Raw genomic sequence first — 16,850 nt, forward strand, 5'->3', positions numbered from 1 at the left:
AAGTCCATACATTAAGCTAAAGACCTATGTCCCAGCTTCCCCAACAATAAGAATGATACTAAGAAACATGCAATGCATAGCCTGAACACATTTGTAAAGCTGTAGATATTCACCCCTCCCTGGCCCTGCTTCCCACTCTGCCACTGCTAAGCCTCACCTTTCCTGGAACTCCTGACAGCATACAAACCAGAAATACAAAGCATCTTAATATTGCTATCTTCACTGTCCCACCCAGGCAGTAAACAGAGGATGAGGAATACAGACACAAAGGGGCCATGCTCAGGGGGCACCTGTCCTCGGAGGTACTAGAGAGGCCAAGAGTCGGCGTGTGAGAGAAACAGAAGCACAGGAGCAAGAGAGCAAGCCCTGTCTTATCACGAGCCTTTATAAGGGCCTGTGAGGGGAGTGGTTACACAACCATGCAATGCCACCCCCTCTCAGATGATACGTGAGAGTCACAGGTGGGCAGGGAGGAACACCTAGGTGGTGTGGGGGAGTGGCTTCCAAGCTAGTGACCCTGAACTAGCCGACTACCTCATGACATTCCCCCCTCAGAGACTTCCCAACTGTTAATCCTAAGGGTTGCTGAGGGATGTAGAATCATATCTTCCGTATCTGCTTCCTGCTGGTTAGGGGCATAGACACTGCCTTTCTGGTGTCCAGAAGTCTCTTTTCTATCTCATCCAGTTAGTGGATCCATGTCACGAGTGGGATAATCTTCAGTCACTGCCAACGGTTTTGTTCTCACATGGTCTTCATTCTTATAAGTAGTTGCTGGATTCTGAAATACACAATTTCAATCAGTATGAGCAATATTGGTACAAAACAAATACTCTAAGATCTGTTAGTTAGTGATAACTGTTTAGACACAGCATCCACAGATTTGAGTCTTTGCTATAAAAGTTGACTTTTTTATCCCCCTGCAAATTGCAAGGCTCTTTGTAAGCAGTGAAGTTTAGCCTGAGCTTCCATTACCTGGGTAAAGTCCAGAATGGCCTAACCTGTCTGACTCTCTCCTTTATGCAGTTATTCCCATCAGTAAACCATTCAACACCTGGGTTCTCTAGAGGTTTATCCTACAGATGTGGCATTTAAACCTCAAGTGGCTAACCTCAAGTCAACTTAGTGACTTTTTCCACCAGGACTGCTGTGGCAGCAACTGCTCCCAGCAGTAGCATGCAGGTCACCAGTAACCAGTGTATTATATGCTCTTCCTACTAAGAGTTTTCAGATAATGTTTATCCACAAGTCACTACTTGGAGAAGTGTATAAATATTAGCAATACACAATTCAAGCTACACAAAACTAAATTTACCTGGTTAGACTACTGGTTGTGGAAATGTACTAAAATACAGCAAGGTTTACTATTGATTCTAATACAACTCTGAAGATACAAGTCCCACATGGGAAGTCAGTACACAGTGACTCCAGTGAATTTAACAAATTAGCACTCTTTTTTTTCAAAGATTTATTTTATTTTTTATTGAAAAGTCAGATATCAGAGAGGAGGAAAGTCAGAGGGGAAGGTCTTCCATCCAATAATTTACTCCACAAGTGACCGCAATGGCCAGTGCTGTGCCAATCTAAAGCCAGGAGCAAGGAGCCTCTTCCGAGTCTCCCACATGGGGTTTGGGTTCCAAGGTTTTGGGCCATCTTCGACTGTTTTTCCAGGCCACAAGCAGGGAGCTGGATGGCAAATGGGGCTGCCAGGACTAGAACTGGCCCCAATATGGGATTCTGGTGCATTCAAGGGGAGGACTTTAGCCGCTAGACCCCACTCAGGGCCCCAAGTTAGCATTCTTATTATGTGTGACGTCAGTGATCAACTGAGGCTCTTGTCACATGAAGCCTAGGCTGTGGAAGCCTCCTGAATCCACAACAACTCCATGACAAGGCCACACACAAAGTGGAGGTTCTCTCCTCCACTGAGAGAAGAGCACAACCATCTTTGATGGACGCAGTATCCTGCAGTATCCTGCTCTGCAGCAGTATCCTGGCTTTCCACACCCGAGATGCTCTCTTGCTGGCTTTCCTGCTGGACCAGAATGTCTTTTGGGCTGATTCAATGAGTGCTACTCAAGATTGCCAGTCTATGAGTCTAATGTAAGAACTGCTTCCCTTGTTGGAGCATTTTAATTTCCCTGATGTCTGAATTATCATTAAACACTTAAATACACATACCCATATATTTTACCACCTAGCTCATGGGAATTTGGGGTCCCATGACCAGTTTGGTACTGTATCCTTAGCAGTAAGTCCATTTGAATGTATGCAAAACTATACACCCGAACAGACTGTGTAGGACCTGAGAAAACAGAAACACACATGTTTCTCCAAAAAACATGACTCTTCAAGAGCCTAATCATACATTTATACATTAATTTGGATCCATGACACCACTGTAATTCCCTTTAAATTATGCCTTAAATTTTCTTTTTGTATCCAAACTGGGGACTACTGTTTAACCCAGTCTACCAGATTAGTCACTATTTAATGTCCCTTTTATATGTATAAAGCTACTGTGCCCATGGTGGATACAACCATAACAAAATACCAGTATACTTGAAAACACATGCATATATATATGATTGGGGCTTTATCACAACAGTTTAAACAAGTTTGACCCATTGCACCATCTCTGGATACAGACATCCAGGAGGCCACACCTCACCCCAGGAAGCTGGATTTCTGAGTGGTAAAATGAACTGAAAGGATATGAAGTGAATCCCATGCTCCTGCATCCCCAATTTTCAGGGCACAAAGAGCATGGCTTTAGGAGGTCCTGTCACAGCTGTGATCCTAGTAACTCACAGGGAACATCAGAAAATGGAGAACATATTCCAGAGAGGCCTCTATCAGGATCTTCTGAACATCTCAAGCCATTGGGGGCCATCTTCACCCCGTCAGAGAATCCGAGGAGGCAAAGCCGCACTCCTAGAATTGGTCCTGGGTGACAACCAGACTAACCCTTAAAACCAATGAACCAAAAATGGTAATACCGTGTGGCAGTCCTGCAGTGATGGACTTTGTGCACAGAGCCGGTAATGACACACATGGACTACTGACTGATGGTCAATAGCTGAAGTTTATTAGTGGCATTAGACTTCATATACCAAGGGTCTTATAGGATAAGGGAGGAAGTATTGAGCTTATCAACAAAACCCATCCACTGTTTCTATACTTTTGTTTGGAACTCCTGTTATTTTGTTTATTTCACCAAGTGTTATTCACATGCTGTCCACTCCATTTAGTTATATGAATGGTACACACTCAGTTGTTCTTACACAAATGATGTCCAATCAATCACACAAATGGCATTCATCCAGTTGTTCTCATACAAATGTTATCCAATCAACTGTAATCCTGTGCTCACTGACCTTCTAGGGTCACAATGTCTCTCTACAATACTGCTGACCAGATATGTAGTTCTGTGGCTTTCTTTTGGTTTAAGATTCATTTTATTTTATTTGGAAAGGCAGAGATACAGAGAGGACTACAATGCCATATGGGCTCTGGTTCATATCCTGGTTGCTCTACTTCCCACCCCACTCCCTGCTTGTGGCCTGGGAAAGCAGTCGAGGATGGCCCAGGGCCTTGGGTCCCTGCACCCACATGGGAGACCAGGAAGAGCTCCTGGCTCCTGGTTTCAGATTGGTGCAGCACCAGGAGTTGCGGTACTTGTGGAATCAATCATTGGATGGAAGGCCTTCCTCTCTGTCTCTCCTCCTCTCTGTATGTCTGACTTTGCAATAAGAATTAATAAATCTTTAAAAAAAGAAGACTCACAATCATCACAAAAGTATTTACCATTTAGTCAGGTTACAGGTTACAGTTATAGTATAAAGATGAGATTTTCACACTTATAAAGTGATCACTCAATCATTTCAAAGACAGTTTATATCCAAAAGCAACCATTACATTTTAAAACTCAACTCTTCCCAATCAGAATTTGACTGTTTCATGTTATTACTTTTATAACTTAATAAATCTAAAAGTGGAGACAAGAATAAATTTACTGAAGCTGGCTGGGAAGTCAATAGTCAACAAGTAAACAGACACAGATCTGAAACCAGGAGCCAGGAGCTTCTTCCTGGTAACCCATGAGGGTGTAGGGTCCCAAGGCCTTGGGCCATCTTCTACTACTTTTCCCAAGTCATAAACAGGAAACTAGATGGGAAAAGGAGGAGCTAGGACATAAATCAGCACCCATATGGGATCTCCACACTGGCAAGCTGAGGATGTAGCAGTTAAGCCAACATGACAGGCCCTTACTCTTTTTTTTTTTTTAAGACTTATTTATTTTTTATTGGAAAGGCAGATATACAGAGAGGAGAGACAGAGAGGAAGATCTTCTGTTAAATGGTTCACTCCCCAAGTGGCCACAATGGCTGCAGCTGCGCCAATCTGAAGCCAGGAGCTCTTCTGGGTCTCCCACATGGGAGCAAGGTCCCAAGGCTTTGTGCCATCCTCGACTGCTTTTCCAGGCCACAAGCAGGGAGCTGGATGGGAGTGGGACTGCCGGGATTAGAACTGGAGTCCATATAGGATCCCAGGCGTGTAAGGCGAGGACTTTAATCACTGCACTATCCTGCCGGTCCCTAGGTCCTTACTCTTATCACTTTATCAACCACTTTGTCAATTACATGAAGTTAAAGCTGTTAAATCCACTTGTATTCTTAGAACATTGAGTTTTGCTCAAACAGATTTCTTTCTTTGGCTTTCTTTCTTCTTCAATCTATTGCTAGACTTAATGAAGTAAGCTAATCAGGCTTCAGCTGCTGCTTGAGTGTCATTAACTCTCCAAATTTATTTTTACTTAGCCTTGCTTTCATTCCTAATTTGCATTTTATTTCAAACAATTTACAGTATGATTTTCATTGTGCTTTTCTGTAGTAACCCAACATCAGTATTTAAATACTAAAAACATTATATTTACCTATCTTCTTACTAAATTTACATAAAAGAAGGCACAGGTCCAAGCTGTTCTTTCTCATACGCACATATTGCATATTGCGTATCTATTTGCCTCCTGAGCTGTTTTTAAGAGCATAGCTGGAAGTGACATTCTTATTTCTTTCTAATATTTCTCCTATGAGGAAGTTTCCACATCCTGTTGATGTTACCTCTGATTTTTTTCTAACAGAGGAAGAAGAAACATTAGAAGTTTGTGGAAAATGAAATTTAAAGATGTTTATTTTGCTGCAAACAAGGCTCTTCAAAAAGTTTATGGAAACTGCCTGTGATGAGAAAATTATGCTTGGGCAAGGAAAGCAGAAAGCAGATTTCTTTCCACAGCTGTGAACATCACACTAGGAATAAAAGATACGCAACACCATTGCTCCGTGATATAATCCCAATAAGGGACTTAAAAAAAGGCAGCCTTGGGTAGACAGCAATAATATGTGCTCATCGCTCAAACGAATGTCACTTCGCTTTGACACTAACCTACAGACTACGGAGTGAACGGCGTAATTCTTGGTCCTCTTGTTTTGTGAGTCTGTGGAACTAAAGTAAGAGCTAAGCAGTACTAAAGGATGCTGAAGTGATAGATAAATCAAGAGAATGGTGTGCTAAGCAGTAGGTAATTAGTACTAGAATGATGGTAATAAGAAATAGTATTAGGGAGTAGTATTAAGGAATAGTTTAATAATAAATGAATATCTAGCGATAAAGAAAATAAAGCTAGGTTAATGGCAAAAATATGTGTTAAAAGATAACATTAGGTGATTATAAAGATTAAGGTCCAGAGTCAGCATTAAAAGTAACTAGTGATAAGGTAATCAAAACAAACATATAGGTGTTAAGAGATAGCAATTGTAAGTAATGGTTGGATAAAGAATGTTAAAATGTTGCCGATTGATCAGGTGTTAAGCTAACTGCTAAGTCTGGCTTCTGTAATGAGTGCTTTGCTTGCTACCAGGGTAACCAAGGTGAAGCCATGATGGGCCTCCAACAGGCTAGACCTAAGTTTCAGTCCCTAGAATTGAGGCACCCGCTTCCCCAAAGTGGGCCGCCTCACACCCTAGACAAAGCCGACAAATCAGAGATTTGAAAGGTCCCTAGTCATCAGGTGGTCATGGTGATAGAGGCTGACCCCTGGAATGGGCACGGATAAGAGACTGACCACTAGAGTGGTCGCAGGCGATACAAACTGACCAACTACAATCTTGCCAATGCCTGTTCGTAGAATCAATGGCCCGTTCCTGGAATTGCAACCCAAACCCTATGTGAAATGTATGGTCGGGTTCCTGGTCAAGACTCCACTGCGTTGGATGAGACTGGGACCCTAGCGCGCTGGCAATAAAGTTCCTTTGCTTTTGCATTATCCTTGTGGAATTCCTCTGTTCAAGGCGGTGGGATAAATTCCGGATCCAACAATTTAAATCTATTAAAATGGCAGGTGACCTGTGAGATTCCTTCTAGTCCGTTTGGCTAGTCTTCAGTGCTGGGGCGTTGGACACTGGCTCCCAGGTTCCAGCCCCGGGAGCAGGTGTTTTCTCCAGATTCCTCTTTCGGGCAGGGCACTTGGCTGGCTCCCGGTAGCCGGAGGGAATCCCGTCGGGCTGGAATCCCGTCTGGCTCCGATTCCCAGCCCCGGGACGCCAGCTGGAGCGACCCCTAATCCTTTTCCCTGCAGCCCCAAGGCTCCTATTTCACTTTCGGAAACGCAGCGGGGCGGGGCGGGGAGTCGCCGGGCCGCCGGGTCATGTGACGTGTCAGGTGATCGCCTGGCCCAGCCCGCTTCCTGAAGGGGACGGTGGCGGCCGCGCCTCCTCGGCTCTCCGCACGTGGCCTCGCCGCTGCTGCTTCGGGCTCCCTCTCCCTCCGGACCCCGCGTCTGCAGCCATGGCTCCCGGCCAGCTAGGTGAGGCTCTGGCCGAGCGGGGCTCCCCGCCCGTCCTTCCCTCCGCCGTCCCCTGTCCCGCAATGGCGGCGGCGGGCCCCAGCTGCGCGGCCTGGCGACCCAGGGGTCGCACGGAGCGGGTGGCTGGCCCCTGGAGGGGCTCGCTGGGCGATCCTGAGCGGGCTCCGGGGCTGGGCCTTTGCACCATGACCCGGGAGCTGCCTGCTGCTCCCCAGACCCCAACCAAGGCCTTGGAGACTTCAGTTGCAAATACATGGCGTGTAATGAGAAAAAAAAAAAAAAATGTCTTCTCTTTCAGCCGTCTTGAGTGTCTCGGACAAAACCGGTCTCGTGGATTTTGCCAGAAACTTGGCTTCTTTTGGCTTGAATCTCGTCGCCTCTGGAGGGACTGCGAAAACTCTTAGGGATGCTGGTCTGGCGGTCAGGTAAGGCCCGACTTAGTGTGGAAGTTAGGTCCAGGCACGAGGAGTGGGGCGATCACGTGAACCCTAGGAGGGGGCCCAGGCACTGGGAAGAAAATGCCTTAACCTGCCAATGATGCCATGAGGGCCACACTCAGTGGAGGAGCGAGATCGGGCCGGGGAGTTGGCGACTTCTGCGCCACGACCGACTGCAAGAATTTAGCATCGGAGTCAGAACCTTCCTGCTGTCCCAACTACTTCCTCTAATGAATCCACACTGCTCATGCGATCGGTCCTCACTGAGTGTTGAGGAGTACTAAGACGTGAGGATTCAGATCTGTCTGTCCTGCGTAGAATCCCCGGAACCCCTGGAAGGTGCCAGGCATTGGTCCAGGGCCCCCCGCTGGCAGGCCTGGCCTGGAGGTGGGAAGGCCTGGTGAGAGAGTGAGTGAGGAATTCTTCCTCATCTCAGAGGGACTCAGCTTGGCAGGAGTAACTCCACAGAAAGACACAGTGTGAAACAAACCCCGGAACTCCAGCAGGCGGAGTTCAAGGAAGGGCAGCCTCACGTGTCATACATGCTATAAGCGGCTCAGACCTCTGCCTGCCTTCGTGGCCCTGTGGGAAATCTACCTGTTGCGTTCTGCCCAGCACAGCCAAGTCCACTGGATGGACCTTCAACAACTTAGAGGGGTGTTTCATACTTCCAATGAGACAACCACAAGTGTGTATATGACAGATCCAGCACCACCGGGGCTTGTGGTGGGTTATACCATCTGAGTTTGTCTAAGCCCTACTCCATGATGTTTGCCCAAAGATGCAATTGCCTGAACCTGCGCAGCTGGGGTAATGGGTCCCAATTGTTAGGCAACACAATTGAGTGAATGCTTGTGGGCCTCACACCTGCTAGATAAGGAAACTGAGGCAGAAAAAAAAAAGTTTAGTAACCTGTCCACATTCACATGGCTATTGGGAAGCCGAAGGAAGGCCTTATCCTAGGACCTTAACTTTTGCCTTCCGAGTTAAACTGATGAGTGTACAACTGTGAACATAGAAAATTGTTTCTGAAGAGTCCAGCCCTTGCATCCAAGTGCTCGGGTGCAGGGGAGTACCTCCCTTTTTGATGCACCCCAGATATTTAACTCTGAGAATAAATTTGCCTTCTTCAAGTCTTACATGATTCTTAGCTGGAAGAACTTGATTGTGGTTCCTGAATTAGAGGAAGGGCAGTTGTGAGTCTGAAGCCAGTTTGTCAGCTGCTGTTAGAGCTGTGTGTGTGTGTCCTTGGCCCAGGCCAGGACCGAGCTGTTAGCACTCACTGGAGTCTGCCCGGGAAGTTCTGTAACCTTTTGCTGGAGTTTGCTGCGTTGAAATTTTTAAGTCACGGAATGAAGTTCTTTGTTTCTGCTTTGGTCTGCATCTGCAGGAAGGATTTAAATACTTTTTGTTAATGTATTGTGAAGTTCTCATTTGTGTTTATTAATTAGCATGATTTGTAATACGAGTTCATTGGTGATTCTCCCCAATGAGACATCCGTTAGAACCTATGCTGGATGACTTTTTTTTTTTAAAGTAAGACAGGAACTACAGTGAAAGACAAGTAATTAGGATCATGTTTTGTCTGTCTGACTCTGCAAAAAATCTTGAAATGAGAACAGTAGATTTAGATAAGCGCTTTCACAGTGTGAAATGGCCGCTGACCGAGCCAGTGGCCATGTCCTGTTCGCCTCTTTTTCAGGGATGTCTCCGAGCTGACAGGGTTTCCTGAGATGCTGGGAGGGCGTGTGAAGACCTTGCATCCTGCAGTACATGCTGGTAAGTGGTGGCTGCTTTCCGTGTGACACCGTCCATGGTCCTCAGGCGCGTGTAGGGCAACCGTGTTATAAAGGAGCAAAAAGACAGATCTTCACCTCAAAATCGCATTGGCTTGTAAGGTGGCACTGGTATTGTCATGTTTGCCATCACGTGTTGTGGTCCAGTAGAGCCTTCCCTCACTACAAGATGATTCTGATCGTTTCCTTCTGCTAGCTGTTTAGTTCTGCATGGTAACTAATTCAGAGGGTGAGATTTCCGGCTGGAGTTAGTGAAACATTGGGAATCTATGGCATGAAAAGGGCTTTTGAATGATTGAAGGGTCCGATGCTGGCATCATTTATGGACACCAGCTTGTGTCCTGACTGCTGCACTTAGGATCCAACTCCCTGCTAATGCACCTGAGAAAGCAGAGGATGGCCAAGTTCAGGGCTGCAGCTACCGTGTGGGAAGCCTGGGGAAGCTCCTGCCTGCTGACGGTAGCCTGGTCCAGTCCCAGCCGTCGCAGCCATTTGGGGAGTGAGCCAGTGGGTGGAAGATATGCTTGTCTCTCTTTCAAATAAATCAGTTATGTATATTTTTAAAAAACCAAACTTAGATTCATGCATCACAGTGTTACTAGAGTATTTTTCCTAGCACTTAACGTTTGCTCATTAAGCTGAGACAGTAAATTGTATATGAACCAAAAAAAGACCAGAAAAAAATGTATTTCTAACTTGCTTTTTTCAATGCAATGCAATTTAGCAAATGACTGAACTATTCATCAAAGAAATAATGGAGTTATAGCAACACATAGTTTGAAATGGAGTGACCTTTAAGTTTGTATTTTTTTTTTTTTACTTTTTGATTTCGCTCAAGAAGGGAAAATCTAGTATTAATGAAAAGGTTTAAATATATCTGCAAATCATAATTTTCTTGTTTGATAACCTCTGAAGTGTGCATCTGGTATTCCTTAAAAATAATCGAAGAGTTTAAGTTGACTTACAGGACTGCATTGAAAGAAGACTATTTTTTGAAGCTCCCACTTTTGTTTTTATTAAACTAGGAATCCTGGCTCGTGATATCCCAGAAGACAATGCTGATATGGCCAGACTTGATTTCAACCTGATAAGGTAAAAATTTGAAATTGAACTTTTTTTTTTAAATTAAAGATTTATTTATTTTCATTACAAAATCAGATATACAAAGAGCAAGATCTTCCGTCTGATGATTCACTCCCCAAGTGAGTGCAATGGCCGGTGCTGTGCCGATCCGGAGCCAGGAGTCAGGAACTGAAGTTGAACTTTCAATACAATGCATCAACCCTCGTGTCCTTCCCCCACACCTTCTTTATTTTTTAGTCACTGTAATCCTTTATTGAGTGTGTTCTGTGTGGTATATAAACATGTACAGGTGTAAATATTTTTCTTTTGCCCATTTTACATTACAGAATCCCTAACTTCCACTAAAATAACTTCTGCTTTTGTAGGAAGTAAAGAATGAAGTTTTGATATATTGTTGATATACTAGCACAGCACAGCCTAAGATGGCGCATTGCTTGTGCTGTACATGCAGCACGGACGGCTGCTGAGAGCAGGTGCCAAGGTGATTCCTACACAGCCCGTGAACGGTCACTCGTGCAGCCCCTCGGGCTGGCTCTTCTCTATGCTGGTGCACAGTAGACGCTGTCTGCTGGGAGGTAGTGTCCAATCCTACAGGCTCCCGGGACCGTCCCCTGTCTGACATCGCTTGCATGCTCTCGGATAACTCCCAGATAACTGGCTCAGTAACAAGAATATCGCAAATGGGTACAAATGAAGAAGTGTATAGGGCAAGGTATGGGGCACAGTGGGAGTGGAGGGTGTCGTGTCTGCTCCCTCAGCTCTTCTGCCTTCCAGAACCTTCCTTATGTGCTTTCTGCTTTTAGACTAGCCATCCTGACTGCTATGAAGCAGTATCTCACATTGGTGTTGGTTTGTTTCCTGCTGATGTTGGGCATCTTTGCTTCAGCTTGTGGTTATTTGTGTATTTTCTTTGGAGGAAGTATTTGTTTGACCCATTTTCTAGTTGTCTTTTTATTATTGAGTTGTAAGTATATTTCTCCTAATTTGTGGATTTTGCTTTTTCTTTCCTGATGATGATCTTTAACCGCCACTTAAGTGTTCAACTTAATTTTATTGCTTACTCTGATGCATTTTTAAGTTTGTAGTAGTTGGTTTGGAAATTGGGACGTTGAGTCCTCCAACTTTGCTTTTCTTAGCCAAGACTGTTTTCATTCAGGACCCTTTGCATTTCCTCTTACTTTTTAAGCTCTGTCTGTTTCTGTGGAAAAGAATTTTAGCTAGAACTAGTGCTGTATCTATAAGTCATTTGGGGATACCTTCACAGTGTCTCCTCACGCACCAAAATGGAAACGGACAGCTTTAGTACCTTTAGTATATGGGTCTTGGATTTTTGTTAAATTCTTAAACATTCTGCTACTTTGGGTACTATCATGTAGGATTTTTTAAAAATTTAACTTTCTGATTATCAAATATTGGCAATGCATATTATTAGTGCCATTGATTGTTACATATTGATTGTATGTCCTGCTTCCTTGCTGAACACATTTATTAGCATGAATGGGTATTTTTGATAATGTTTTTGGCAGATTCCTTAGCATTTTTTAAAAGATTTATTTATTTTTATTGGAAAGTCATTTATAGTACAGTGAAGGAGATACAAAAAAATCATCCATCCGCTGGTTCCCTCCGCAAGTGGCCACAACGGCTGGAGCTGAGCTGATCCGAAGCCAGGAGCCAAGAACTTCTTCCAGGTCTCCCACGTGGGTGCAGGGTCCCAAGGCTTTGGGCCGTCCTCGGCTGCTTTCCCAGGCCACAAGTAGGGAGCTGGAAGGGAAGTGGGGCTGCTGGGATTAGAACCACCACCTATTGGGGATCCTGGTGCGTTCAAGGCGAGGACTTTAGGCATTAGGCTGTCGCACCAGGCCAAATTTCATTTCCTAAATGAAATTTTTTAAGTCTTTGGTCAGAAATTGCTCTCAAAGGATTTCTAAGTCTATAGTATTTATCTCATCTCAGTAAGTGAAATTTCTTTTTTTTTTTTTTGCCAACATTCATACTACGTAACAAATATAATACTGCATAACAAAAATAATAGCTAACCTTTTTTGACTAATCCATTGAAAAGGAACTACAGCCAAATAGATTATTTATTAATTGCTATCTAGGTAGCAAGGTCAGTAGGGATTATGAGGCATGCAGTTTGTTCTAACTCAGTGCACTCAGGAGACAAAGCCTTGGAGGGAAAAATCAATGAGAGAATGTTCTGACATCCCACAGTGAGCAGCTGGGACTAGAACCAGTGCCTATATGGGATCCTGGTGCATGCAAGATAAGGACTTTAGCCAGTAGGCTACTGCACCAGGCCCAGACTTAGGATTTTCTAGTTCAAGGTTATGTCACCTGCATATAGAATTAACTTCACCTTTTCTTATAATCCTGGTGTCATTTATTTCCTTTGGTTGCTATTTGCCTTGGCTGGAGCCTCTAGTACAATCCTCAAAAGGAGTGGTGAGTGTGAGTCAGGATAGATATTCCAGTTAGTAACAAGTGGCTAACTTTGTCTCCTTTCTAATCTTAAGGAGAAAGTTAGTCTTTCATGTGGAAAGGTGATATTTTGATGGAGATTTTTCCTGAATCTCATCATGTTGAGAATGTTCTGTTTTCTCATTTATTGCCTTTTATTTTTATCTAAGTAGGCATTGAATTTTGTGAAATGGTTTTTGTCCTTAATTGAATTTTAGATATTAAGCCAACCTTGCATTACTGGAATAAGTCATACCTGGCCTGTGTTATGACATGTTGTCCTGGATTCTGTTTCCTGCTGAACTTGACAGCTCCTGGGCTGTAGTTCTTTAGGGACATTTGCCTGCTTTTGCTATCAGCCTAGGCCCGACGGAGGGGACCAGGAAATATTGCCTCCTGCTCTTGTTTTCCTGTCTGAAATTTCTCCAGTTCAGCCTGTTTGGCCCAAGATCGCTCGTACACAGATCCAATCACTTGTGCTGTTTTAGACTTGAAACTCAACTTAGTTGTAAATTTTGGGTTCATCCTGTGTTTTAAATCATTCCTTTGGTGGTTCTGTTAGTTTTTGACCATCTCTGAAGGCCAAATAAGAAATTTTATTGTCTCTAAATATCGTCTTTTACGCTTTAAATAAATACTATTTTTACATTGCTTTCTCGGAGCTTTGAAGCATTAAGTTGTGCATGTTTCTGGGGCGCAGTGTAATAATTTAATGCATGTAGTTAATGAATGCTGATCAAATCAGGTTAGTTAGCATTTCCGTCTCAAAACATTTTTTGGAGAAAAGGGTTTATTTATTTATTTATTTATTTATTTATTTTTAAAATTAATTTATCTTTATTGGAAAAGTGGATATAAAGAGAGGAAGAAAGAGAAAGATCTTCCGTCCTTTGATTCACTCCCCAAGTAGCCACAATGGCTGGAGCTAAACCTATCAGAAGCCAGGAGCCAAGAGCCTCTTCTGTGGTGCCCCCACCCGTGCAGGTCTGAAGGCTTTGGGCCATCTTCCACTGCTTTCCCAGCTTGCAAACAGGGAGGGGAGTTGGATGGGAAGCATGGTGGCCAGGATTAAAACTGGTGCCCATATGGGATCCTGGCATGTGCAAGGTGAGGACTTTAGCTCCTAGGCCACCATGCCAGGCCTAAAGAACAAGTTTATTGGAGCTTAATAATTATGGGATAAAGTGTGATGTTTCAATTGTGTATATAATGCACAATGGTCAAATCAATGTAATGTTTCTTTACCTAGCTATTTTGTTAACTTTTGTGTGGGGTCTTTTAGCTACCAGCTTCCGTTTATGCAGTTTTGTAAGCTATAGTTGCCTGCCAATTTAAACAAAAAAGTTGATGGGCTTGGCATGATAGCCTAGTGGTTAAGGTCCTCGCCTTGAACACGCTGGGATCTCATATGGGTGCCGGTTCTAATCCCGGCTGCCCCACTTTCCATCCAGCTCCCTGCTTGTGGCCTGGGAAAGCAGTCAAGGATGGCCCAAGGCCTTGGGACCCTGCACCTGTGTGGGATACCTGGAAGACGCTCCTGGCTTCGGATCAGCTCAGCTCCAGCCTTTGCAGCCGCTTAGGGTGTGAACCATCAGACGGAAGATCTTCTTCTCTGTCTCTCCTCTCTGTATATCTGCCTTTCCAATAAAAATAAATAAATCTTAAAAAGAAAAAGATAAAAAAAAAGCTGATGGCATGAAAGTAGTGGGTGGAAGCCAGGGTTGCGTGGGCAGCAGTGCAGCCTCGTTCAGAGGGAGTAATAGGTATCCACAGGCTGAACACCTGCTGGCTAAAATGACTGCCTCCCGCAGCGGAAGGACATCCTGACTGAACACGGTTTTTTAGAATTCTAAAATGCCAGGCTCACGTTGAACACCGTGGATCCCTGTGGGTTCCGGTCACATTGATTGTGCTCAGTTTTTCCTCCTGAGCCGGAAGCTCTGCAAGCCGAGCTGTAGTGACGGCTGCCCCCCTCTTTGTCCTAGAGTCGTTGCCTGCAACCTGTACCCGTTTGTGCAGACCGTGGCGTCCCCGGAGGTGACGGTGGAGGAGGCCGTGGAGCAGATCGATATTGGTGAGTGACTCGGGCAGTGAGGGAGGAAGGCGTACTGACAGTTTTAAGGTTTCATTTTGATTTTTATTACTGATTGCGTTCTATGATGACTAATTTTGTGTCTTATAAACTGTTTTCTGTTTGTATATGCTGAGACCCATCTGTTTTTTTGTATTTTGTTTTTCGTTGTATTTTTTTAAGATTGATTTTTTTAAAGAAAATCTGGATTATTTTAAAATAAGAAATTCCATTTTTAAATTATTTACTTATTTTTTGTTGTAAAGTCAGATATACAGAGAGGAGGAGAGACAAAGAGGAAGATCCTCTGTCCGATGATTCATTCCCCAGGTGACGACAATGGACAGAGCTGCGCTGATCTAAAGCCAGGAGCCTCTGGGTATCCCATGTGGGCACAGGGCCCAAAGGCCTTGAGCTGTCCTCAGCTGCTTTCCCAGGCCACAAGCAGGGAGCTGGATGGGAAGCGGGGCTGCCAGGATTAGAACCAGCACCCATATGAGATCCCGGCATGTTCAACGGGAGGACTTTTGCCACTAGGCTGCTGCGCCAGACCCTTTCTTCATATTTCTTAAAGAATAAAGTGAAGACAAGTGCGGTATAGCAATTAAGCTTATTTATTGGTATCTGTGCATTGCATATTCAAGTCCCAGTTCTACTCCTGAATTCATTCTACTTTCTGCTAATGTTCCTCCTGCAAACGCGCAGGTTTAGTTCAAGTAGTTTTATTGGAACCTCATTATTGTGCCATTTTGGTGGTAGGTCTGCTCGAGGCGATAGCTCAGAATTCTCTGGGATTGAGGGTTCGGCTCCTGGCTTCCACTTGGCCCACACAGTGCTCTTCTAGATTTTTGGGGAATAAAATGGCAGGTGGGAGGTCTCTCCTCGTTAATCTGTTTGCCTGTTAAAATTTATAGTAAAAAATCATTGCAGTAGAAATATGCTAAGATTGAAAAAAGTTCATAAACTGATGAAAGTGGATATGTTGTTCTTTTCAAAATAAAAATAGTTATTTATTTGAAATTTAGAATTACAGAGTGAGAAACAGACACAGGGACATCTGCCCATCTGCCATTTCACTCCCTAGTTTGCCCCAACCGCTAGGACTGGCTGAGGCTCAAGTCAGCAGCCAAGACCTTTTCTTAGCAGCATCTCTGATGTGGGTGACAAGGGCCAGATCTTTGGGCCATCCACTGCTGCATTTTCCATGCCATTAGCAGGGAGCTGGGGGGGAAGTGGTGCCCATGTGGGGTGCCGAACTCCTAAGCGGTGGCTGTGCCAGGCGTGCAACGATGCCATCCCCATCGTTTGTTCTTGGAAGGTGGAGTGACCCTGCTGAGAGCTGCAGCGAAGAACCACGCCCGAGTGACAGTGGTGTGTGAGCCAGAGGACTATGCGGTGGTGTCCACGGAGATGCAGGCCTCCGACAGTAAGGACACCTCCCTGGAGACCCGACGCCAGCTTGCCCTGAAGGTAGGATGGAAGTCCGTCACGCATCAAAGCAAACGCCAATCTACTCAGCTCTTGGCCAAACCAAGCAGTACTCAGTTCTTTCCAGTTTTGTTTTGTTTCTTTTGCCAAAGCTCTGCTTGGAGTTGAGAGATAATATGTAGGAATTCTGTCAAAAAGAAGACAAGAGAATTGGAAAGATGCAGTTTGTCATCCATTGCCACAGGATGTTGTACGTGTGTGTGTGCGTGTCCCCTGTAGTTTGCTTGGTACCTGACATGGCCTTGTCCCACGGTCTAGCCTTATCTCACAAAACTTAACCTTTTGTAGGCATTCACTCATACAGCACAGTATGATGAAGCCATTTCCGATTACTTCCGGAAACAGTACAGCAAAGGCATATCGCAGATGCCCCTGAGGTATGGGATGAACCCTCATCAGACTCCTGCCCAGCTCTACACACTGAGGCCTAAGCTGCCCCTCACTGGTGAGTCCTGTGTTGTGTCCGGAGCTCTACTGTGTCTGGGTTCTTCTGTGTAGTGCTCTTTCCAGGTGTATTTTAGCCTTGTTGTGTCTGATGTGGTTCACTTTTGGGAAGTGTAGGTTATGTGACAGCCCTTAGATCTGTCTGAGGTCTGAGCTGCCCGTGGGCTTGTCGAGGTCAGCTGGAATTCTGGGCCAAAGTCAAG

General features: G+C 44.6%; 1 protein-coding gene across 1 annotated transcript in view; it reads left to right on the forward strand.

Annotated features, from left to right (window-relative positions):
- Positions 1-6,740: 6,740 nt before the first annotated feature.
- The window catches only part of ATIC (5-aminoimidazole-4-carboxamide ribonucleotide formyltransferase/IMP cyclohydrolase), a 28,073-nt gene continuing 17,963 nt past the window's right edge, over positions 6,741-16,850 (forward strand). Inside the window, exons 1-7 of the mRNA XM_040986451.1 lie at positions 6,741-6,865; positions 7,164-7,290; positions 9,005-9,081; positions 10,124-10,190; positions 14,630-14,718; positions 16,034-16,185; positions 16,492-16,648. Of these exons, the coding sequence (XP_040842385.1) occupies positions 6,847-6,865; positions 7,164-7,290; positions 9,005-9,081; positions 10,124-10,190; positions 14,630-14,718; positions 16,034-16,185; positions 16,492-16,648 (688 nt within the window). The 5' untranslated portion in view covers positions 6,741-6,846. The remainder of the gene's footprint in view (positions 6,866-7,163; positions 7,291-9,004; positions 9,082-10,123; positions 10,191-14,629; positions 14,719-16,033; positions 16,186-16,491; positions 16,649-16,850) is intronic.

Source organism: Ochotona curzoniae, unplaced genomic scaffold (genome assembly GCF_017591425.1).
Source record: "Ochotona curzoniae isolate NIBS_2020 unplaced genomic scaffold, NIBS_Ocur_1.0 contig_4514, whole genome shotgun sequence".
In the NCBI taxonomy this organism is placed as follows: Eukaryota; Metazoa; Chordata; class Mammalia; order Lagomorpha; family Ochotonidae; genus Ochotona; species Ochotona curzoniae.